We start from the raw sequence: 25,930 nt of genomic DNA, 5'->3' as shown, positions 1-25,930 counted from the left end.
CACACACACACACACACACACACACACACACAGTCCGTTGGAGAGCTGCCTTTGAGGATGTTGCAAATGGGCGTGGATCCCAGAGACGCCCAGTAGTTCGCTCCATGTGGTAACGCAAAACATTTGGTGCGGAGGGAATACACAGGCGCACATTATTTGTGTGATTGAAAAATGTTGCTGTAATGGATTCCTGGGGAGAGCGTGGTTTCATCTGTGCTTTTGTCTTTGTTGGGGGTTCCTCCAACACTGGGCTGACTTCATGATTTTCCATCCAGGGGGGCTGTAGTGTGGGGATCGGCGTACAGCGAACCACTGAAAGGTTTTGGGACCTCTGCCATGCATTGTTACATGTTATCCCCCCCCCCCACCACACACACACACACACACACACACACTAACACCCCCAGCTCTCCTCCAGCCCCCCACCACCCTTGGGTGAGCTCCCAGGCCCCTTGGCCCGAACAGGAGTCTTCTCCCTTGAACGTCCCTCTCGTGCTCTCTCTCTCTCTCTCTCTCTCTCTCTCCGAGTGCTGACTCGTCCCAGGCTGATTAACGAGGCCTCCCTCCCCCCCTGCGACCCCAACGCGTGGCTGTGTTGGGCCCTGTCAGGGAGCACAGGCACGGGGTGACTGCCAGGGGGACACTGTAATTGTGCCCCTGCAGGCGGTGACTTTCCCTTCTGTATTCATCTCTCATTCCTCTAATCGTCTATTTCTCTCCCTTCCTCTCGTTCTTGTTTCTCTCTCTCCCTCTCTCTCTCTCTCTCTCTGCCGCTCTCGTTCTCGTTTCTCCCCCTCTCTCTCTCTCCCTCTCTCTCTCTTAACCTCTCTTTGTTCATTCTGGTTCAGTGTCTCTCTCTGGTTGCTTTGCCAGAGAATGCAGAACATGCCAAGCGATGCATCTGTCTATATAAATCTATATCTGGATCAACCTATATCTATTCTCTCTCTCTCTCTCTCTCTCTCTCTCTCTCTCAGCCTCTCTCTTTTCATTCTGTTGCCTGATTTTCCACTACTTGTCCCACTTTAGGTGAACCTACTGGGGCCAATTCCCGGGTACTGCCTGCGGTTTAGAGCCTGCAGTGCGATTCCAGAGACCCGGGGTCAGACAGGGCCAGGGTGACACCTTTGGTGGCCTCTGTGGTACGTTGTTAAGCAACCATTTCATTTTATTTTATTGCCTTCCAGGAAGAGAAGTCAGACACGACTTAGAGGCAAACATCATCATCACTGTAAACCACAGCCGCACACACTGTGCCACGAAAGCCACACCATTGAGAAAGCACACAGGCAGAGATCTATAGAAACCAGATGGGAGAGATGAGGCGATGGGCCAGGAAGGACTGAAAGAAATAATAAAACCCTTTTCTCCATGCCAGGATGAATCCCCACCTCTCTATCCCTCTCTCTGGTGCCAATTTTCACTGAAGTCTGCAGGTGAGAAGAGGTTTGACTAGCATCGTCACGTGAAAGCGGTTATGCTAGCCGAGGTGCTGATTAAGAAGCCACGAACATTTGTAAAATTGCGTTCCCCCTGCAAGAGGCAGCTGTCCCCTATTAGCTCAATATAATGAACAGTAAACTATGCGTCATAATTGGGACTGAAATCTACAATATCCATCATATGTTCTGGGGGGAATTACAACCACATGGACATCGGAGCACTACGAGACGGGAAAGCCATAGGAATCCCAGCGTTGCATTGCCCTTTGGTTTGTATTATTTCTACTGTTGCAAGGCATGATGACGATAAAATGTGAATCTTAGATAAGAGGGGGAAGGCCTACAGGCAGACCGAGATCTGTCTCATACGATCAACCTTCCTTAGGTTAACTTACCATACATCTGACCTTGGACATACAGTAATACAATAAATCTGTTGCTATATCAGAGGATTACTTTTCATGATTACGGTCCCATTCCAACCTCTTTCTTGTGATACTGATGCGTCCATTTTGATAGATCTATCACTCTGCACGAGTGCATTTTAGTGCTCCTGCACATGGATATGATGGTTATTCCTTTTCTTCCACTTCCTGGGACCAAAGACAATGAGGCGTTTCTCCTCGTTAATCCTGGCCCGGGCTGTCAGATGCTAACGTAAAATATTAAAAGGAGGTGATGGATCCTTTCATCACATCTCTCTTCTGCTCTACTCCGGCCCTAATGAAAATCTCGTCGTGCAAGGAATGCTACGCTCGTACCGGCGTTCACCTTCACCTCCACCTCCAAAATTACCCAGCATGCTACCTGTTATCTGTTGCATATCCCCAGAAGGAAGGATATTCCCATCCTCCCTGCATTATTCTCTCATCAAAACAGGTTAATGTATTTGGTATTAGGCCCTGGCATTGTTTGAGGTCTGCTCTGTTGAAGTGAATCTGGTAAGTCACCAGCTTTGACTTCTACTCCCATTATTCATAAAATAGTGTAAAATAGTATGCATAAAACAATGGATTGAGGTCGTTGAGATTGGGATTAATCATCTCGCTAGAGGTAGGATGCTTACCGGTAGCTGTGGACGTCGGGGATCAAACCCATAACCTTTCAGGTATGAGTTTCAAAAGCCCAATCAATGCACACCGTCCTTGTTTTGTCAACCTGATATCTGTGTCGAGCATACCTTCTGTCGTAGAGCTGGACTGGGATAAGGGATAAGGGACATATCAAGGCAGCAGTTATGAAAGGATTATAAGAATTAGAAATACAGTTTTAATAAGAACAGTTTTAATAGCTGGGGGTAACTCGCTTCAGATAAAGCAGCGGCAGCAGCATCCAGATTTAATGGCGACAGTCTGGACGGAATGTAACTCATTAATACAATCCCTGTTATCATGATGAGGAATAATTAATTCTCCCCCTTTTTTCTTCCTATCTTTCTTTTATTCCTTCTGTCTCTCTCCTTCCCTTTTTTTTTTCCTGATACTTTCTTTCTCTTTCTTGGTTTCTTTATCTCTTCCCATAGCTCTCTCTCTCTCTTTCTTCCTAGCCATCCCTCTCTCTTCCTCCCTATCTTCCCTATTCTCCTGGTCATTCAGGATGTTCGTGGCGTCCCAGCGATACTCATGCTGCACATGGCCCTGGAGGGGGGGGGGGGGGGGGGGGGGGGGGGGGGGGGGGGGGGTGCTACAGAGACCGCCGCTGAATGGGAGGTTTTGTTTGCACACACGCAGCCCGACAGCCTCCCCAGACAATGCCAAATGCAGGAGAGCCTTTTCTGCTACAAGAGCCCCACCACCCCACCCGGAGTGAGCTCCCCCCCGGACTCGCTCAGCATCTGCTACCCCTCTCTCTCTCTCTCTCTCCCCCTCTCTCTCCCCCCTCTCTCTCTCTCTCCCCCCTCTCTCTCTCTTCTCATCCTCTCTCTTCTCCCTCCCCCTCTCTCTCTCTGCCCCTTCTCTTCCTTTCTCTCTTCTCCCACTCTCTCTCTCCCTTTGTCTCTGTCTACCTCTCTCCGGGCCTCTCTCTACCTCTCTTTTCCTTCTCTTTTTTCTACATCCCTCTGTCTGCCTCTCTCTACCTCTTCTTCTCTCCTCTATCTCCCACTCTCTCTTCTCCTTTCTCTCTTCTCCCTCTGTCTCTGTATACCTATCTCTTAATCTCTCTCTACCTCTCTCTCTTCTCTCTATTCTGCCCCTCTCTCGTCCACTCTCTCCCTCTGTATCTGTCTACCTCTCTCTCTCTCTCTCTCTCTCTCTCTCTCCCCCTCGTCTCACCTCTCTCTCCCACTCTCTCTCCCACACTCTCTGTCTACCTCTCTCTCCCCCCCTCTCTACCTCTCTCTCTCAGCCTCTCTCTCTCTTTGTAGAGCCCAAATCACTTACAGGAAGGTGGCAGGCATCGTATTCAGGGCTGAACTGGTTATGCACACATGGAGGGTTACATCAGTGTGTTTGTGTGTGTGTGTGTGTGTGTGAATTTTAGCTTGCTGTGTTCCACTGAACTGTTTATGTTCTGTATTAGTGTTTTTGTTTGCATTTACCTCAGCTTGTTTATTGCTTGGATATATTGACATCCTGGAATATGTGTGATGATCGTGGGTTACATCAGTGCATGCGTGTGTGTGTGTGTGTGTGTGTGTGTGTGTGTGTGTGTGTGTGTGTGTGTGTGTGTGTGTGTGTGTGTGTGTGTGTGTGTGTGTGTGTGTGTGTGTGTGTGTGTGCACGTGTGTGTGTGTTTGCGTGAGTGCGTGTGTGTCTGTGTGTTTGCGTGCGCGCGTGTGTGTGTCTCCACAGATGTGTGCAATTGTGGTTTGGGCAGTGGTGTGGTACATATCCATCCATGTGTGATGTCATCCTTCAACGAAACGGTTACCATGGAAACCCTGGTCCGATCTGGGCCCCAGCTGCCGCCAAAGGAGCGAGGCATGCTGGGACGTGGGGAGATGGTTATTTTCGGCCACGGCGAGAAGCAAGACAGCGACCTGTTTCCTTTGTCCGCACCGCTGCGAGCCCCGAGCGGCGAGAGAGGACACGTGAAGCTAAGCTAACCCACAGACACGTGAAGCTAAGCTAACCCACAGCCGCCACCACCAAGGGTACCAGTGGGAGACAGGCCTCGCCGACTAGCCGTGCTAAAGGCCTCGTTCCTACCGCGGGAAGCATTCGTTCTAGCGGTTTTGAGACCTCACACGGAATGGGAAGCACGTTAAGGGGAAGGGATTGATGACAAGGCAGCGTTAAATTAAACATGGATGTTTTAATAGAAATTATGACTAACGGCGTTGCTTTGCGTTCAGTTCTCTCTCTGGGCTGTATATAGAGAAAAAGGATTCCCACTGTGCTATCGTTTCATTATTCAAACGGGTATGGATTCTTGTTGAAAGGATTCATTAGCATAAAGGAATTGAGGGCACAGCTGTAACATTTTGCCATTTGCATTCATGACCACCGTGTACCATGCTAATGGCTGTTTGTTCTGCTTCATCCACCTTCCGATCCCAATGTCGTCACCCCTGTGATGATTTAATTTTCACAATACAACTACAGCATGCATTCGGATGTCAGATCTGAGAATTGCAGAATGGCATACATTGTACAGTGTATTCTTGCTTCTAATGAAACCACAGATAATAAATAACATGGAGCAGCAAAAACCTCTCCAAATGAATCCCTTTTATTGGTCATCGCTACAAATTGAATAAATCTCATATATTTTCAATGTGTCCCACAGTTAATATGAATATGTCCCATCCAGTATACAGGTAGGGGTTACTCATCTTGCTCTAGAGAGATTTCTGCATGTTGGCTGTGGACATCGGGAATCGAACACAGAACCTTTCTGATAAAGTTCAACACACTAGCCACTAGCACTATTTTCCTTTAATTTGTTTCAAACTTGCACATCATAAAAATGTCAGCTTAATACCGGCTGCGAAAGGTTGCCCCCTAGAAAATGGCTCAATCTAAAATAGACTGAAGCAAAATGTAATGTCTATATCTGCAAGCGTTTCAGCTCAATTGAGGAATAAAGGACTTTATAACATTATCGACTCCTCGTAGTAGCTCAATACAATCCAATATTTATCATTTAAACCACTATGCTCAACATTTTTCCACCCAAGAAATTGTGGTGTGTGTGAAAAATCATAACTACAAATCACTTTAAGACGAATACAATATATATATATAGGCTATATATAATATACTAATAATATAATATACAATAGAATAAGTAATGCTTGGAAAAAGCATTTTAGTGCATCTTCGTAAAAGCTCACCACTCTGTAATCAGAATACTGTTGCCTATCTGAAAGACTTCTCAATCTTGGGTTTTAGTTAGATGTCCAGAGATGCAGCTTAGTTAGAGAGCCAAACGCTAGGGGAAATGCAGTGGAATGGACCAAAACAGGAAGAACAGAATACCCTCAAAAAGGAAGGATGTTTGAAGTCATGCAATCACTTACAGCACCAGTGTCCAGACAGGCGAGGAAGTGTTTGTGTTTTTAATACATCTTCCTCCCGTGTGTCGTCGAGGTTACAGCGCGCCTCCTGTTAGATCTATTATAATGTTGCTCATGTTTCTTCCATGAAGTACGGATACAGCTCTGGGCATTTTGTGCCTTGTGTGACACAAACTAATCACCTCGGTGTGGTTTAGGAATTCCTGAAAGGTAGATGAATGAGGTTGTTATTTTTTTTATAAATACATATACATTTTCAATAATAATTATAAAAAAATAAATATTATATGTATCTATATATTATATATTTTTTACATTATATGTAAATATAAACATATGTCAAAAAACGATTGATTTGCTTGAGCAAACATCAGCGCATATTTCACGTTATTTCCAATCCAAAGAGTATAGTTATAAAAAGTCTGAAGAATGAGAAAATGATTTCATATCACTAAAATGTACCACGAACCTCGTGTACAACGTTTAGTTTGACAGAGCCTTTGAGCCTTGAAACCTAGGTATCCTGAGCCGGGTTGAGATCAAAACTAGGCAGCGAGCCCTAATGGCTCTGTATGTGTCGTCTGAACCAAATAATAATAAATAAAATTAATACACATATCAACAACGCTCATTCACAATTCGGTGATCAGTGATTAATGCTGAAGGCGGATGGTGAATCACCACGGCAGGGTGTGAAATGCAGCACCTCGAGGTCACCGGAGATAGGGCGCTGACAGCGTTAAGTCAAAGGCTGGTCTCCTGTCTGGCAACCCGGGGCGCATGGGGGAACGAAGCGTGGACTTTTAGGTGAACGACTGAGTGGTGAGGGTGAGGAATGTGAGCGCATAGCTCACCGACGCTCCGGTTCCCAACATAGCCCGAATCCTTATATCTGTAACACAAAGACAGAGAGGGAGAGAGGGGGGAGGAGGGTTAACGAAAACAAGGAATATGCGACAGACAAAGGCCCTTAATGTAAGATAATTTATACAGAATTTATACATAAGCTATGCAGGTTGATTCGAACGATGTTAATAGCATAACTCGTACAAAAAATAATAATAAAATAGAATAGGATCAATCCTGATCTCCTTGCATAAATTAATCGATTGTAAGTCCAGTGCGTTTCACGTGGTTGAAGATGCGGTCGTTACCAATGACGCGCCAGCCATGGCAGTCATAGCGTTAACGTCGCTCACCACCACAGTCTCCACCTTTTATGTTAATGCAAGTGTGAGTGACTCGTGGTACATAGAGCGATCAGTGGATGGTAGGGGGGAGTGTCCCTATACATAGGCTATTGCTCTGCAGCGCTGCTGGAGGTGCGGGCTGCTCTGTCTGTCTACTGTTTATGTATTCCAGTAAAAAAAAAAGAGGCTCGTTTTGGGATGTGAAGGTCTAACCATGCCACCGACGCTGCCGTAAGCCTGCACAACGACATGTTCTGATTAATCGATCGGCTACCGGCGATAGGCAGGAATACAGCCATGGGTGGGCAGTTAACGCGAAATGCCCTGTACGGTAAGAATGCATTGTTTATTATGAGCGTTTTTGTCTTTTTTTTTCTTCAGGCGAAGCATCGTGAGGAAAGGAAATGCGTGTGTGTATTGCAATAGTATTTTTGTTTTATTTGTAAATTTAAAAGGGTCAGCATGAGCCAATGGGACCAGTATAGTGCATGTAATGGGAACACGGGCTCTGGGATCAGGTAGCTAATCTCCTGGAGCTTGCAGACATCTTTCTCGTTTGATTGACGGGAGGCGATTGTGTTTTCATTAAAGCGCTGCTACCCGGCCTGATGTAGATGGAACTGTGTTTTTTTTATTATTCTAGGGCAATTAGGAGAAAATTTCGTTGCTATAATTATTATTTCCATTCCACTATCCACATTTCGTTGCAGTATAAGTAGTTTGCGTCAATGGTTTCAATTTCAGTTGGAGTGCACTGAGAAAAGAAAAAGTTTGGGGGGTTTCCCTGGTATGCATTGATAGACGCTTAAGTGTTCCCTCTTTCTTACACCACAGTTTCAGAACAGTGGTGTGCGGTTATGTGGCCTGGTGTGTTCGCCATTGTATGTCAATTAAACTCAATACGCAATGAAATAATCATCCTATTACACACACACACACACACACACACACACACACACACACACACACACACACACACACAGATAAGCACAGCGCATACACACGCACACACGCACACAGACACACATTAGCACAGCGCACACACATACACACAATACCACACATTTGACCTCCCAATAAAACTTGTTATGACCACTAACACATTGCAAAGGTTCAGCTCGTACCATGTGAAAGTCACCCCAGTGGAACCAGTACCCAGTGGTGGATGAAACCCACATGGGCCCCTCACAGGGTGTGGGCCTGCTACAGTGCCACAGAAGGTCCTTCGGGGTCTCCTAGGTATGGCTGAGGTCCTGGAGCTTCCCCCAGTTCTCCTGGCCTACTGATTGGGCTAATAATGAAAGCCCATGGATTAAGCCAATTAGGAGCAGTGGGGGCGGGGCTAACTTAACGTGGACAGAGTGGGACTTGGACCCTGTAACTATTCAATGCAAACGCTCAAAACTGGCATGTCTTTGTTTGGTGAAAAAGTGAGTCAGTGTCCATGCTAAACTGTTACGAGAGGTATACACGACAACAGAGCGATTCGAGCTGACTCATAACAATGTTATACAATTCTGATCTTCTTTATAAGGCGCCGATGTGGGACTTAATTGAAATGTCAAACAAACAGGTTTAATAGCCCACTGCAGGGTCTTTACTGCAGCATGTGGCCGCCTCATTGGCCGATTTCATCTGCTTCATGTCCACAACAATGGGACCGGCTGCTAGGGTTAATTAAATGGAATATTTTAGATGCCTATATTATTGTGTACCACTTGGTTCTTACTTTGCCTTTCTAGATGCTAACAAGGGAGTTTTCACTGCAATCCTCATTCCTCAACATTCACGTAAGAAAAGCTTTTACCCAGCAACCAAACGTGACGCGCTTCATGAATGATACTTTACATTAGACACGGCTCTCCGTCTGTGGAAGATGAGCGGGGTGGGAGGTATCCCGCTAACATTAACACAGCGCTTCCTAACGCTATTGCTTACTACTGCGGTGCTGTTCTCAGGTGTTGCAGACCACCAGAGCACATCTAAACGGCGTTGGCTAACTTGATTGCGTAACGCGGTCTGTGCCGAACCTGTGGGAGTGCTTGCTTTATATATTTTCCACATTGACAGAAAGTGGGCCAGTGGCTTTCAGCTGGAGGGTTTAGATTGGGCCGAATGTCTGGCTTCATCCACAATGCACATGTCTCTGGATAAGAAAGGCAACAAGGAAGCTGTGTGGAGCCAAACATGGTGAAGTTCTTAACGCATCTGAAGCCATCGATTGGCACTGATTGCTGGTTGTGGGTGGCTGACTTTTATATTTTGTTTTATTATTATTTTAATTTGATGATTTTCGTCTGTTGGCAAGAAGTGGCTGCGTTCACCCGGCTCATTCTTCCCACTCGTATCTTTCTTTTGTTTCCATGTTGGTCCCCTGGTTTGTTTCCTAAATACTTAGGTCTTTGTTTTTCTCTTTCACTCTTTCTATCGGTCATGGAGACAGGGATAGAGCGAGAAAGACGAGTATGAGTGAGAGAGAGACAGAGAGAGAAGATAAATAAGGGAAAATAATGGAACAGACAGAGAGGTTGTGTGTGTGTGTGTGTGTGTGTGTGTGTGTGTGTGTGTGTGTGTGTGTGTGTGTGTGTGTGTGTGTGTGTGTGTGTGTGTGTGTGTGTGTGTGTGTGTGTGTGTGTGTGTGTGTGTGTGTGTGTGGGTGTGTGTGTGTGTTGATCAGACTTGACCGGTTGCTATGGAGTGACTGAAACATATGTGTAAGGTTCAGATGACATTGCTTAGTAAGCTAGGTAACCTTGTCACCCACAACAAGAGACCTAAGTGCACACACACACACACACACACACACACACACACACACACACACACACACACACACACACACACACACACACACACACACACACACACACACACACACACACACACACACACACACACACGCGCACACACGCACACATATGCACCCTTATATCCTCCATGCAGGGCCAGTCATTTCAGAGGCAGCGTCCAAACAAAGACTTGGAGCGTTGTACATCCATCTCCTTCTAGAATCAATACGCCGCAGACATCCCAGGATTCTCCTCACCCGCCTGCACCCAAAGGCTTCGGGTTACACCGTACACCACCTGCAACGTGGCCTCACGCTAGGATTACTTATTGATTATACCGCGGCTAGCGTAATCCTGCTCGTCAGCGAGCGAGAGGCGGCGGCCGGTGAGCTTAGCAGAGCGCGCAGTGTTCAGACGCCGGCCAAACATAGACTTTCTTCAGATCTGCCGTCTCGGTTTGCGATGCAGCGTCAGTGCTGCTTGTCAGAAAGGTCTGAATAATTGATGCCCAGAATAGAGCGAGAGACAGCTCTATTAGAGAGAGAGAGACGCCCCCCTCCCCCCTCGCTAAACCACCCTCTTCTTTTGTAAACACAAACATTTCTTAAGTGCACAATCATCTGGCTCCTTGTTATTTTTAACCTGACACCTTTCTAGGCTGAGGAGGCCTTTGTGGACCAGTGAAATTCCAAGGAGCTAAATGATGATGAATATGCCGGTAATCTGAGATCCCCCAACAATGCCAGGGCCTCGCTCTCATCTCGAGACTCAATCGAGTTAAGAGACAAGGGGACAACGAGCTGATAACCCATTCTAATTACGTGATCCTATAGAACCCTCCCTACAAACACAGCACCCCCCCCCCCCCAAATGATTGGCTGCCAGCAACACTCAATCAATCAAGATCAAATCAATGAATGTGTCACGACGTTGCCCGGCAGCGCACACAAACAGTACCATGGCAACCGTAAAGATGCAAAGGCCGGCTCAGCTAGCATCCAGGGTGGCCTCCGGTACCCATCGCCACGGTAGCAGGAGGCGCGGCGGCTCTCTCTGACCTCACAGAGAATTACTCAGGCGTCTGATCGGCTCCTGGGCCGGATCTGCGGAGCACGCCCTGTTGGACATCAAACACAGGGAACCTTTGAGTTAGACAAAGACCAACTGGCCTCGTGCCATTATGGCATATTTGAAGATGATACGCATTTACTCGGATGGAGTTTTTTATCCTATTGAGTCCTCTAGTTTTATCCAGAGCAACTTCGGCCTGCAACAAAGTCAGATACCTGTTCAAACAGTACCGTACCGGAAGGCATCTCAATATTGGCCACAGGCTAGGATGCAGACGTTTGGAATCTAAGCCAATGCCTTCCGGGGGGGAAGACAAACACCCTAGCTGCTAGACTCTCCTGCCCACTCTACAGTATAAACTCTAGCACACATGCTATGGCTGAGAACATCTAGAAAGATGGCCATCCAAAAACCCACCCTGGATTGTTTGGTTTGATTTTCATTCAAAAGCCGAACCCAAATAACAATGTTTGTCGAGATGGATTCATGGCTTTCACTGATGATATATTTCCCAACATTGTCGGTCCTACATCAGCCTGAAACGACATTTTCTCATGAGTTAGTCAGGCTGAATCAATCATCTCCCACTCTGTAAACATCATTAGGGTGTTATTTGTCAGGGCTGTTGAGATTGTGTCTAGGTGCATTGTAAATGACACAAGCCATCTCACCAGCTACAGGGGAAGACAAGAAAAAATTAAAATCAGGATAAACACCATGGAAAAGACAAATGTGTTGTTTGGGCGCAGACACTTGAGAGCTAGGTTCGTTAATACAACCGTAGCATGTGATGGCTGACGTTTAGGTGAGCTGCTTTTTCCGTAGCAAACAGGAACTTGGTGATTTCACTTCCTGCGCAAATACAAACCTTCCGGTTATGGTACTTAATGTACGCGCTTATTGTATGTTGTACGTCAGGGCACTTAAAAATAGTACATAGCATCGTGTAGCATCTCTTCCTAGCTATTTCGGTTGTATACGGAGAATGGGTTAACCTAGCAATTGTTTCTATGAACATCCTTACTGTACGGAAAGCCATATACAGTTTTTTTCTCTTACTTCTAACAAGTATACTGATTGTAAGTGGCTTTGGATAAAAGCATCTGCTCAAGGCCCTAAATGTAAATTCAAAATGTAAAACGGTTATGATGCCTGTGACATTAACATGCCCCTATAATAGCCAGGGTAATAAAGATACAAGAAAACTCGGTTGGCTAAAACAAACAGACATGTCCGTACGTTTGGCTTCTGACACGACCTGGGAGATACTCCATGTACCATCTGTCCCAGATGGCCCAGCAGCCAAATGAGCTCCGAGCTGATAAGGTTACGCTAGGGAAATCGTTCGGAACAGAGTATGAAAGCTGCTCATTCAAAAGAGCAGCGTGCATTACAGGTGTCTATGTGTGTTAGTGTGTGTGTGTGTGTGTGTGTGTGTGTGTGTGTGTGTGTGTGTGTGTGTGTGTTGCCAAGGCAGGGACTTTGTAAGTGAATTACAAAGACAAAGTTGGACCGGCTACTCACATTGTTCCTTGTCACAACACACATCCAGGGGCCAAAAATGACCCCATGGGGCCTTTTAAACCATCAGCGTGTGCCGAGACCACGCAAACACATGAGGTCGTTGTTTAAACAGTGCGTATCAAAGAGACACGCACACACACACACACACACACACACACACACACACACACACACACACACACACACACACACACACACACACACACACACACACACACACACACACACACACACACACACACACATAAACTTATACACCCATGTATACACACATAAAATAGGTTTACAGGTGGCAGCTGTCAGACCGGTTGGTTAAGTGGGGCCGTTTTAAAGGCTCTTCTTCTTTGGTTCACGTATGGGGCACCATGCACTCCAATGTGCACTACAACGTGCGCTCCCAACGTGCGCTCCCACCGTGTACGTGAGGACTTGATTGATGACATGAGAGGATCTCTCGACCTCGGCTTTTTCTGTCTCGCATTGTTCTTCGTTCCAGCCGGTAAATAAGGGGATTAGATTATGACGTATTAAGATATGAAACAAACATGGAGCTCTCGGCTCTGTTTTTAAATATTTCTAAACAATGCAAATGGGAAACTTGAAAGTTTCTTGAAATAGTAAAAAGCAGAAAAGATTTATAGGGGATTTGTCTTCGTGGAACCTGTTCTTCGCAGTACAATGTCCATGTTGCGATGGGTACAGAAACCTTTCTGTGTCTGTTTGTGTGTGTGTGTGTTACCTAGCTTAAGAACAACGTTGATGGTAATAGTTTCTTTATTGCAAAATAACCTACCATTTAAGAAATAGATGATGAATATTTATTTATGATCTTTGTTTAGTTTTAAGAATAATTCCAAGGAATCCAAACCTACTCACTTGACACAGTACTGACAAAGTGATAGGGGCACAGTTTTGCCATCATTACTGTTTCCTTTTAAATGTAGTAGTTATGACGGTTCACTCTTTACCGTGCCCGCCCGGTTATTCAAATATTAGATATGTTTTCTGTCTTCTGTGGCCATTGACAACCAAGTCTGAGTGGGTTCCTGCTGATTTGCTTCTAACACTGTGCCAAAATTGATCATATGTAATCTAACATCTTAAATGATCATCACTTGGGCAAGTTTATTGACATCTGTATTTAAACAAATGAGGAAAATCCAATCAGGGTAACCATGTAACCATTCTGGGCTTGATATTCTGGGAATAATAGTGAGAACAGACTTTGCGCTGGCTGATTAGACAAAGTGATACAAGAGTTCTTTCTTTTAAAGCAGTCTTACCGTACGTCCACACCAGGAGCGACCAAAGCGTCAAAGACGCTTTGGTCGCTCACAAAGTTTCGCTGCGAATATTTCTGTTCGCTTTGGTCGCTCAAGTCGCTCATGACGTACAATTCAATTATGCAGACGCATTTAAAGGAGCCATCTGCTTTTAGTACAGACAGCCATATCAAAGAGTTAACTCCCATACACTTTGGCCATATTGCCGAGACGGTTTTGCTTGTTGGATAAAGTGCTTCGACAACAGTGATTCCCCCAATATAAAAAAAACTCCTAAAATGTAGGCTAATTACAACCGAGAACAAAAAACCCTGCGTGCTGTAGTAGGCTGGTTAAAATATGTTTCACTGATCTCCATCTGCACTCATTCGTCGCACTCAAAACAAATAGACATTGGCGCACATGACTAATTTGCATACGTGCACAGGACTGGTTGGCTCCGCAAAGCAAATAATGGAACATATCTATCTATCTATCAACGCTTGTCTATTTTTAATGTGATGTATTGTGTGTATGTCCAGTCAGACTTGTTCTGTGGTAGGCTACTGTCCTGTGTGGGCCGAACCACCTAAATGGATTCCCGACGATTTGTGCCGTTTGGTATTAATAAAGACTTGACTAGGCTATCTATCTATCTAGACTATTTAATTAAGAATTATTCACCTCAGGCTCCGTGAATAGTGGGGAATAGAGGGATAAAAGCCAAGAGATATATTGTCATTTATCCCTCGTCTTGTCGATTAGTTTGTGTATGTGACGATTTCAAAAACTTTTTGGGTTTTGTTTAAAGCATGCTACACGCGATTGGTTGGTTAGATTGGTGGCATGGAAAGCAAATGAAAATAATTCCCGCTTAAATACGAACGTTCTAGATGTATAAATACTCCCGCTTATCATCACTTGGTATCCAAACCACTATGGCGTTTCGATCTCTGAACTGAAAAAGGGTTGGGTCGTACAACACCGGGTGCCCAGTTACAGCCGCGATTAATACTTCAGCCGACATTTTGTTCAGTGAGTGAATAAAGGTAGGTAGGAACCAAAGTGCCTGCCGGTGTTCCCTGGGATCCACGCAAGTGAAGAGCGTCTACATTCCGATTGGCTGTCAGTGTTTGGCCGCTGAAGCGCGTCATAGTCATTTGCATAAAGTTAAAACGTTTTCAACTTTTTTTTGACGCTCTGGTCGCTCAACTTTGGCCGCTGGTAGCGTTGGTCGCTTTGGTCGCTCTTGCCCATAGAAAGTGAATGACTTCCGGCGATTTGGTCGCTCAATTCGCTTCTGGTGTGGACGTACAGTTAGGCAGAGTCAAAATACTCATCTTTGATCATTTGAAAAGGAAATAATGCACTCGGATCCCCTATTTGTCTATCTCTGATAAGATGAGAGACAGAGCTCTTGTGTGTGTGTGTGTAGACCTGGAATGAGATAGAAGGATGAAAGCGGTCTGCTTTGAGGCTAATTAAATGGTTTCCCATGTTATCTGAGCCATGGATTAAGAAGTTGAGTGAGGCCCCGTCCACACGAAGCCGAAACGGGCGAAACCGTTACGGTTTCGATCTATCCGGTTTCAAAGTATCTCCGTAAAGACGAAGCCAAGCGAAACCGGATAGATCTGTAGAAACGCTGTAGTAAACATTCCAGGCCCATAAGGGGCGCTGCTTCTGGTACACAAATCCAGAAGAAGAAGAGGCGAGCATGCGCATAAAGGCTGCCCCCCGAACCACTAACAACACAAACAAACAGCTCTTCTACGATGGCGAACTAGATTCTCAATAAATAATGGCTTAGCAACCCAACAAGGGACATGATATGCTGCAGAACGATTACAAGCTTGTAGTCCGCCATCATCTTTTTTGTTGTGATTTCTGAGACTCCGCGGGCTTAAGAGCCATTGGCTAGGAGGTCGAGGGGTGGGGCGATGATGGCATGATTTGCGGTTTCAGTCGGTTTCAGGCGTCCACACGAAACCGAAACGAAACCGGATAGATTTGAAACCACCTCCGAGGGTGGTTTCAGAAGTTTGCGGTTTCGGTCAGCGGATTCGCCGGCTTCGTGTGGACGGAAGGCCGAACCGTACAAGACCTTTGCGGTTTCGCCATGAAATCGGCTTCGTGTGGACGGGGCCAGAGTTTAGAACGAGTGACTGTAAGGCCACCACAGAGCACACCCGATAGCTGGGATGACATTACAACGAATGTTGTCCTTCTCGTGGTTTTTCACACTTTACTGTTGAGAACCAACGATTGGATCATTCACCTGGAGATACAGATCGCAGATAAACTCATGCCATCTTGGATCTGCTTTCTGCCTTATGCGACTTCAAGCCAAATAGAGTCTCACAGTAGGTAGCATCTTGATGTGCAGGTCTTTGTCGTCATGTAGCAAAGAAAAGACTCTAAATTCATAATCCACTCATAATCGTCAACAGAGTGCACACATGAACACAGCCTGAGCTAAGTGTGTCGTTTCAAAGTTTCAGACGTTGTTTATATTTTTGGGCTGTTTTGTTCTCGTGTCCCCTTTTTTCGAACTGTTGCTCATTAGAGATTTACTGCAATGGATTTATGATGATTTATGAACAAGCCCTGAAACCAGAGTGGATTCTGGGACATCTTTGCAACTTGGTTTACAGCCCTGCCTCCGGATGGGCTCATATCCTCCCAAACATCAGAGACAGGAACATAGTCCGTTTTGGGGACTTGTCTTTGTTGCACCATAAATGTTGTTGCCTGCGTTTGCTGTGAGATATGACGGCTGCTATGGTATTGGAGGTGAATACATTTCCCATATAGGTCATATATTCCTCCAAGGAAACGAGCAGATTGGACGCTGAAAATAGTGCATTGGTCAGCTGACTGATGCAGGCAGTAAGTTTCCCCCCCGCTATGTTTACGAGCCCAGAGGACGACAGATCGGCGATACATTGGGCAGAAATCCTTGATTCCGGTAGATGAGTGATGATTCTGACTCGTCCCGGTTCTGCATCTCGGCTCCTGACATGAGTAACAGCAAATTGTCAGGATGGACGGCGTTGGCTAAATTGAAGGTGTGCTTGAGAATGATTCTGTCTCCAAATATTCAACGACAATCAGACAGTGAACAACAAAAGCACTTGATTCACCATTTTTATTGCTAGATCTATCTAAGTAAACAGATCATTTTTCCCTTTTCAGATAACCCCGAGATAAGCGGACACGAGTGGCAAGTTGCCCCAGGATAGATTCAAGATCATAAATAACATTTTGTGTTCCCAGGCACACAAAACAGCATCTGTTGTAGAGCTCAGGCCCGAGTGAGAGCGCAGATCAGAACCTTTTGATGTGAGGGCTGGGGGGCGGTTGCTAAGAAACATGAATTCACACTTAACCTCCGTTTCATTTGATGGCAGCTGCGTCTCTCTCTCCCTCTCTCTGTCTCTATGTACCTCTCTCTCTCTCTCTCTCTCTCTCTCTCTCTCTCTCTCTCTCTCTCTCTCTCTCTCTCTCTCTCTCTCTCTCTCTCTCTCTCTCTCTCTCTCTCTCTCTCTCTCTCTCTCTCTCTCTCTCTCTCTCTCTCTCTCTCTCCAGTGCCTGGTAAAATGCATTCAGCCAAATCTGCTCTTGACCATATGCATGCGAGCACATTCATGGACGGTGGCATTGTGTCCACAATGAGGCTACCATTAAATAAACAATGAATGGGACTGGAGGTCGTGCCGGGAGAAGAGCTAACTTTCGTACATAGAAATACATAGCATAAGATGGGAGACAGGGCTCTGAATAAGCCCTGATGCATTTTAGGGTCAATCGCGGGGTAATGCCAGAGACGGTATAAATGTAAAGTAGAACAAAGGCCAGACTATGAATTTGACTCGCTGACATTCAAGCAACGTTTTAACGATGCAAATCTACCAAAGTGCATTAACGGCGGCGGACTAATCAAGCAAGGGGACAATAAAACCATCTTAAAGGGCTGTGGAGGCCAGCGCCGGACGGCACAGGGAGGAGGCTGGGAGCGGATCTGTTGTGTGGGTACCGAGGGACAGATTCCCTCCGCCACCTGCTCCCCACTTTCAAGATAGCACATTCAGTCTCTCCCTGCATCTAATTATCTAGCCATGGGGGCAGTGCCAGGGGCCGTGCCACCGCGTCCCCCTGCAAGTGCCCCTAACTCATCGGATTAATGGCGGCAGTTGTGGCTTTGTGTGCGTTTGGAAAGGGGGAGGCGATGGGAAGAGGCCGGGCTTTTAATGTGGCTGAGGTAGGACAGCTGTAATAAATCCAACAGGGGAGATAATGCATTTGGTTCGGGTTAAGGGGCCACGATGACAGTGTGTGTACGCTATGTGTTTATTGACGTGACTGTTGCAAAAATATTTAAACGTAATCCAGACAAATTTAGTTTTGATTATTTTCAATCATTCACTTCTATTGTTTGCCGTCTGCTTGTTGTTTTAAGGTCATTCCATCCATCTCACTGAATAGTTCTCTTGGAAGAGAAAGGGCCTATCAAAGCTCCATTTAATTGATTTAAATACTGAACATTTTAACTGAAGTTTGGGTTATTTCTCGATGGTTCCTGGATTCCTCGACAGTATAAATTTAATAAAGTCGACTCGATTGTTTTGCTTGTTGTGAACATAAAGTTTGCTGCTTGACGAACACTCAATTTAGTCTGGACAGTGCTTCTGCTTGTTATTTAAATCTTTTGTCATAGATGCTCGGCAGAGGAGAAAGAGGGTTTATTCCAGAATGAGGTTAAGCTCAGCTAGCTGAATGCATGTGACGGTGTTGTGGTGACGGTGCATAAATAATGGCCCTCAGACCCTTGGGATCCAACATTATGAACAAAACACGAGTCTCCGATGACGGAGGAGTCCCCGATATCAAGGCCTACATTTCAAGCCGTACTTTCTTACTTGAAGGCATCCATTGTAGTCTTCACGCAATCCCTCATTGTACTCTCTCTTGAGTCTGTCTGCGTCACATCATTTCAGTTTTGCACAACCCTTTCACATGTGACTGCAGAATACAGTCTACATTACAGTCTCCACTAATAAAAAAGTTATAATAGAGGGGATATATCTTTAACAGATGATGTGGAGGTAAAGGTGGATATAAAGAAATAATCGACAATTGCTTAAAACATTCATTCACCCATATTCCTTTCCCCGATATGTGGTGTGATTAGCCGCTACAAGCCGTTTTGGAAATCTGCCCCTTATGACATCACAGGTGGGCGTGTCCACCTAGATGTGTGACGGATAGATGAGCAACGTTGGTAGGCTGGTAGACCGATCTATCCAGATCGGTCGTGTACGGCGTGTACCGGCTAATCACACCACACCTGGTGGCGTGCCACGGGACCTCTAATATCTTAATATACGCACTATAGAATTGCATGTCGTACGTCCATGAGGTCCATTCTAACGTCCCCTCCTCTTTCCCGATCCGCTGTTCTCCAGACTCGCTCGGGGGACCCTTCCCGTCCACCTCCCACCGCTGTCACCACAAGCCCAAGCACTGCCTGCCCATCCAGTGTGGCGGGGGTCTGGCCGGGGCCATGGTCACCAGCCCGCTCCTCTTCCACCCCAGTGCCAAGGGCTCCCAGATCGTCATGGACCCCGGCCAGAGGATGGTGAAGAGGCAGGCCAGCTTCTGCAACGCCATCACCTTCACCAACCGGCCCGTCTCCACGTACGAGCAAGTCCGCCTCAAGGTAAATGTCCGCTCGGATTAGCTGGTGTGTTTTTGAGGCTTTTTATCCAATGTGACGTACGGAGAAGAATAGGTCATTAGTGAGAAGGTAGAGGTTAGCTGTCTCACTGGAGGATGTCTCGTGTACACTGGGGATCGAAGTCCTACAGCCTCGATTGCAGTCGTTGTGCGTCAACCGTGTGAGCCGGTGTAATTCACGAATGACGTCATCCCGGCCATCTGAGATTTCGAGGTTCTGAGACCAACGGGGTGCGCACTGCGTGTCCACGGCAACCTTACGGCAAAATGGTGCCCGCGTAAATGTCATGCCCGGCGCACTAAATGAACAGCGTGTCACGCCGTATCTCTCTTCTTAGTTCCACTGACGTCAAATGTTTGAGGGCAGGGCGGTTTAGTGGCCAAGGCTGGTCCGAGCTCCGGCAAAAGGCTCTGGGCTTGATACATAACGTTTACCAATTATCTGCATGCATTCTTGATCAAGTATGCTATTGATTATGCTCTTTGATGATATATATTTGAATTTGCTCTAGGTTCTGCCAAATAGCAAAATAGTAAGTAGCACACATAGTTAGGTACTATGGTAGATGCTAGTTGAGATTGTGAAGTTCACAATCTCCACTCAAGTTCACAATCTCTATGTTAGAATTTGTTAAGAGTCTCCTTGGGTAAAATATAAGGTTCTGCCACTAGCAAAATAATAAGTGGCACATAAGGTTATGTACTAAAGTAGATGCTAGTTGAGATTGTAAAAATCTTCTTGTGAGGCTTCTTTGTTAGCCCTGCCAAATGTCAGGGCAGCCTAGAGCAATTGCGATATCAAGATTGTTTGCTAACTCACAAGGACGGTGGGATTTGAAATACTTCAGTTGGACATACTGGTTTATATGAGTCAACATTGAGTCAACGTTTGCGCGTAGGTCAACACAGGTGGTGTCTGAGCAGACTCCAAGATAATTCACAGGCTGAACTAAGCATAAGTGACTCGTAACATTAAGAGATTAATGAGGGCGTTAGACCGGTAGGGTAGTTAGGGAGCTTCACTGATGGACGAAAGCTTCTGGGTTTGAACCCGGATACCCACCATCTATGCCCGTTAGACTCCCTCGAGTCAGATTGCCTGAGTCAGAACACATGCCGCCTCAAGGAGGAAATTGGTTCCCAAGCCGCTTTGGATTAAAGCATCTGCTAAATGACTTAACGGAAAAATAAATCGTAAATAGAATCAAATCCCAGCTGTTAATCATCGACCCAGCATAGACCAACCACTGCAGCATGTCAAATAAGATCCGGCATCCAACATCGTCAATTTCATGTGTCTCTCTCTCTCCCCCCCTGTCTGGCTCTCTCTCTCTCTCGCTCTCTCTCTCTCTCCAGATCACCAAGAAGCAGTGCTGCTGGAGCGGAGCCCTGCGCCTGGGCTTCACCTCCAACGACCCGTCGCGGATCAACCCCGAGAACCTGCCCAAGTACGCCTGCCCCGACCTGGTGTCCCAGAGCGGCTTCTGGGCCAAGGCGCTGCCCGAGGAGTTTGCCAACGAGGGCAGCGTCGTGGCCTTCTGGGTGGACAAGAAGGGCCGCGTGTTCTACCGCCTCAACGACTCCAGCCCCATGCTGTTCTTCAGCGGCGTGAGGACCGCCCAGCCACTCTGGGCGCTGGTCGACGTGTACGGCCTCACGCGCGGCTTGCAGCTGCTAGGTAAGATGCTGGCTGGAAGAGGATGTGCTACAACTTGTGCAGCGTCTTATCCTAGCTATCTTTGTCGGATACGGGGAATGGATTAACCTAGCGATTGTAAATGCTTGGAACTTGTTGCTATCAATATCTTTACTGTAACGACAGCGATATGTTGTTGTTTCTCTTTCTTCTGACGAATGTTCATATTGTAAGGCACTTTGGATAAAAGCATCTGCCAAATGCCCTCTTTTGATGTCGGATCGGGGCTACGGATGATGACGTTGTTTCATCGAGAATCAGGGATTGCTTGATCAATCAGCTTTTTCAAAAGGTTTTGGGTGAGTTTTAGATTTGCGATTGAGAAGAATGTGTGAATGTGTTTGAATGGTTGTCGTACAGTATTTGGATTTGGGTAGTTATGACAGTTAGACATTACCAATTAGCAAGAGCAATACCATCAAACCTGTTTCACTGGCATCAGTTGTGTTACTGGTTTGAGTGTAAACACTGCCTTGCATCTCCTCTTTCCCTGCAGGCACTCTATTAAACTATGCCTTTAACTGCTCAAATACCATGTGTTCATCTGGTTTTACTTAAAAATGTGACATATATATATTGCAGTGCTCTCCAGCCATACTATCTAAACCGTACTAAGTGTGAATGCACTTGGCTCCCTGAGTTTAGCTTCTTATAAACAGCTTCCCTACAAGCAGGTCGCCCATAAAACCATACGTTAAAAGTAACACCTTTGAGTTATCGAAATCCAATAGTTAAAGGAGCGGTTGCTATCTTTACACATCCTATATTTGCCGCCCCCTACGTTTGAGCACGTGACAAGGACATGACAGCCAAAACAAGCCAGGCTATCCGAAATAGGCACGTTAGCTTAGCATACGTATCCACATGGCTCCCCACTGGGCATAGCATGGGGATAGCATAGCCAGATGCACGCTAGGGTTAGGGATGGAATGCGTTGTACGTACTTAGATTTGTATCGCTATTCCTTAGAGGTGCATGGCTATCCCACCCTCCTTCCCCTGAGCAGAATGAGCTTGTGGGGGAGGGGGAGGTAACACCCTCAATCCTAATTATGCGCAGTGTTGATGGACAGAGGATCTCTCGGCTCGCACGAAGGGGGATGCTAGGTGTGGGTGTGTGTGTGTGTAAGTGAGTGAGTGAGTGAGTGAGTGAGTGAGTGAGTGAGTGAGTGAGTGAGTGAGTGAGTGAGTGAGTGAGTGAGTGAGTGAGTGAGTGAGTGAGTGAGTGAGTGAGTGAGTGAGTGAATGAGTGTGTGTGTGTGTGTGTGTGTGTGTGTGTGTGTGTGTGTGTGTGTGTGTGTGTGTGTGTGTGTGTGTGTGTGTGTGTGTGTGTGTGTGTGTGTGTGTGTGTGTGCGTGCGTGCGTGCGTGCGTGCGTGCGTGCGTGCGTTATCAGCTGCACGCTTCGACCGAAAATGGATTCCTGTGACAACCGCCACTAAATATATATTGACGGGCGCCTCCGAAACCACAATGCCAAACTACATAAGACACAAATAAATCCATTATACGTCGCCGAAACTATTCAAAGAAAAAGGAAAAACTCCTCGCCAGCAAAAAATAAGAAAACGGTTGTAAAACAACTTGAAAAGCAATAACACTTAGAAGAATACAGTGAATTTGTCCCAGAGTCGGTGCTCCATCAAGTCGAAACAACTCGGACCGCTGCTTCCCATCCATTTGGATGTATGGGTAGTTTCCAGGCAGGCTATATTAAGGACTGCCTACAAGTCCAACCTAGTGACTGCGTGGGGGGGGCGCTACCTGACATCTGCCTACACCAACAGGACCCCAACAGTGTTGGAACAGTGTGGAAGCAGAGGCCTGTGAGTGAGGGGGCCGGGGCACTTGAGAAAGGCTTAGGTAGGAATACACTTGGTAGGGCAAGAATAGGTCATGTGTGATCTACGCCGGTACTCAGTGAAGCTTTTGTTTATTCTTAGAATACAGCTTCAGGTGCTTTATTCATGGTTTCTGGTTTGTTTTTGTGGTATTTGAAGACTTGCTTTTAACGACACTGTCCCTCCAGCATTGCGGGGACGAAGCAAAAGAACAAATTGTCCGTGAATTTAGAATATTGTATATGTGAATGTGCACACTCATCGCTCAGTGTTTGGCAGTCGCAATTTAAAAAAAGACTACAATTACAAAATGTTCCGAAAAACATCACAAGAGTGGTGTGTGATTTGAGTGGGAAGAAGATACGGACAGAGACACACACATGTGTTTGTGATGGACTGTGTCTGATTACGAACGAAGGGGAATACAATATAGGCCGGGTATAATCCTGGTGGGAGAGCTGTATCCCTCTCGCTCGTTGGCGCCAAAAGGCCAGAAAAGCTGACTTTGATCTGTCATGGTTCTGAAGGCTGCTTCTGAATCTCTCTCTCTCTCTCTCTCTCTCTCTCTCTCTCTCTCTCTCTCTCTCTCTCTCTCTCTCTCTCTCTCTCTCTCTCTCTCTCTCTCTCTCTCTCTCTCTCTCTCTCTCTCTCTCTCTCTCTCTCTCTCTCTCTCTCTCTCTCTCTCTCTCTCTCTCTCTCCATCGTCCTCCCATACACACAGCATACACACACACGCACACACACATATATCCCTTAACACAAACACATGCAATCACCCCTTAACATACACATATACATACACTAACAAACACAGAGACACACACACAACCCTTAACACAGACACACACGCACACACCCCTAAACACAGCTTACACAAACAAACACACACACGCACCCTTTAACCCACAAACACATGCACACACATGGACACAACCCTACACACAGCATACACAAACAAACACACCCACACACATCCCTTAACACAAACACACTTGCACACACCCCTACACACTCACCATACACAAACAAACACACACACACCCCTAAACACAGTATGCACAAACAAACACACACACCCCTTAACACAATCACACATGCACACAACCCTACACACAGCAGACACAAACAAACAAACACACACACACAGACACACACCCCTTACCACACTCACACATGCACACACAGCACACACATGCAGACACCCCTACACACAATGGGGTCATACAAGACACAGGCAAGACAGTCATTCCAGCTGTTTAGCGAATCCAGCTGTGGTCAGAAGAGGCCCATGGGTGGAACTCTAGGCGTACCAGAGACAGAGAGAGAGCTCTCCCAGCAGGCCATCGCTCCAGGAGCCACTAAAACACACCAGTCAGCCAGCAAAGGGCCTGCAACCAAAACCAGGAAACAACCCAGGCCCAAACCCCAATGAAGCCCCACGCTCTGTTGAATTTGAGCAATACCAGCACTGATGTCAACTGATCTTCCTCGAATAACCTCTGCTCACAAGCGGGAGGAGGAGGAGGAGGAGGAGGACTAGGAGAAGGAGGAAGAGATGGAGGAGGAGGAAGAGGAGAGGGAGGAAGAGGAGAGGGAGATGAGGAGGAGGAGGAAGAGTTGGAGGAGGAGGAGGAAAGGGAGATGAGGAGGAGGAGGAGGAAAGGGAGATGAGGAGGAGGAGGAGGAAAGGGAGATGAGGAGGAGGAGGAGGAAGAGGAGGAGGAGGAGGAGATGGATAATGCTTGTTGTCATGGTTAGCTCTGTGGGGAGAGAGACGGTGTACACAGGTGGTGGATTGAATTAATAAAGGGTTGGCTCACCTCCGCCGCGATGTCAACGGCGGGTGACAGAGAGATGATTGGGAGGCCAGGGAGGGTGAGAGAGTTGTCCGTCAATCTCTGTGATGGACAGCCGCGGTGCACGGAGTGTTGGGAGGCGCAGTCGCTTTGGAAAGGCTGCGATGTGTAAACAAACGCAGAGAGATTGAGCAAACTTTGGGGAATGCGGTCTGAGAATGAGGTTAGTTGTGCAGTCTGGTGTTCGGAGCCAGCCATTCACTCAGTTTTGTGGTAAACTGGGCTGTTCTTTTAAAAGTGACAACTGTGCACCTGCCATCACGTTCTTTCGGTGGCACTGTGGATTTTCAGTTTAGCATGACCTGTCACTGGTAACGGCACTTAACACACAGATCAGAGTTGTCTGGCTGTCAGTTGATGTCCTAAACCGCTTTTCAAAGACGTTATCTTATCTCAGAGAGGGCGGGTTAGGAATGCAGAGGGTATCTTTTCGTTAAATATACCTCTTCAGGGAATGCAGAAGGTAGTATTGAAAATTCTGTTTTTTAGGTTGACAGTTAACATCAAATAACTTAAGGTCATTTGTTGTCTTTACACATGAAAATGTAAAATATCATGTGAGGACACGCATGTCACCTAACTACCCACAGAGTTGGATTGCACACCGTTTATTTTCTCGAAACACCGTATTGTTGCCTGCAAGTAGTTGGTTGTTTTTGTCATATCCATGTTAACGTATTCATGAACTATATGATGGACAACATGGTGAGGTCATACCAGCAGGCTATGAGGAAATGCAATCACATGATGTAAAGCAGGTTAGGAGACGAGGAGATATGAAGAGAGAGTGCTTATTGTGTCTGGTCACCGGCTGAGGTTATCCATAGAAGCTGCAGCGCCGAGCCTGAAACACACTGGAGCCCAAACGGCTATGCAGAAATGTATTAGGAGGATTAGAAATGTCACTCAACTCAAAGAGACTATCCGTTTTTTCAGACAAATGGTTTGGAGTTGATAAATGAAAGCCACGTTAATAGCCCCACACTTAAGTCCCGATGTTCAGAAGAGAACAATCCAACAATAACACACTAAGACGAAATGGGGGTTTAATATGAGTAATATTCCA

General features: G+C 46.3%; 1 protein-coding gene across 1 annotated transcript; it reads left to right on the top strand.

Moving 5' to 3' along the window:
• Positions 1-7,069: 7,069 nt before the first annotated feature.
• LOC132453573 (E3 ubiquitin-protein ligase NEURL1-like) lies at positions 7,070-24,589 on the top strand. The gene is made up of 3 exons (XM_060046523.1): positions 7,070-7,422; positions 19,203-19,456; positions 20,830-24,589. Exons 1-3 carry the CDS (start codon positions 7,389-7,391, stop codon positions 21,235-21,237), a joined length of 696 nt encoding a protein of 231 aa, XP_059902506.1. The 5' UTR covers positions 7,070-7,388; the 3' UTR covers positions 21,238-24,589.
• The last annotated feature ends 1,341 nt before the right edge of the window (positions 24,590-25,930 follow it).

This window comes from Gadus macrocephalus, chromosome 3, assembly GCF_031168955.1.
Source record: "Gadus macrocephalus chromosome 3, ASM3116895v1".
Classification (NCBI taxonomy): Eukaryota; Metazoa; Chordata; class Actinopteri; order Gadiformes; family Gadidae; genus Gadus; species Gadus macrocephalus.
Note: the sequence above shows the minus strand (reverse complement) of the source record. Positions and strands in the feature narration are given on the sequence as shown.

Bases quoted from the DNA above. Each gene is read 5' to 3' on its own strand.
- LOC132453573 (XM_060046523.1), top strand. From the start codon at position 7,389: ATGGGTGGGCAGTTAACGCGAAATGCCCTGTACG. The intron at 7,423-19,202 runs GTAAGAATGCAT...GCTGTTCTCCAG, and splicing joins AACGCGAAATGCCCTGTACG to ACTCGCTCGGGGGACCCTTC. The intron at 19,457-20,829 runs GTAAATGTCCGC...CTCTCTCTCCAG, and splicing joins ACGAGCAAGTCCGCCTCAAG to ATCACCAAGAAGCAGTGCTG.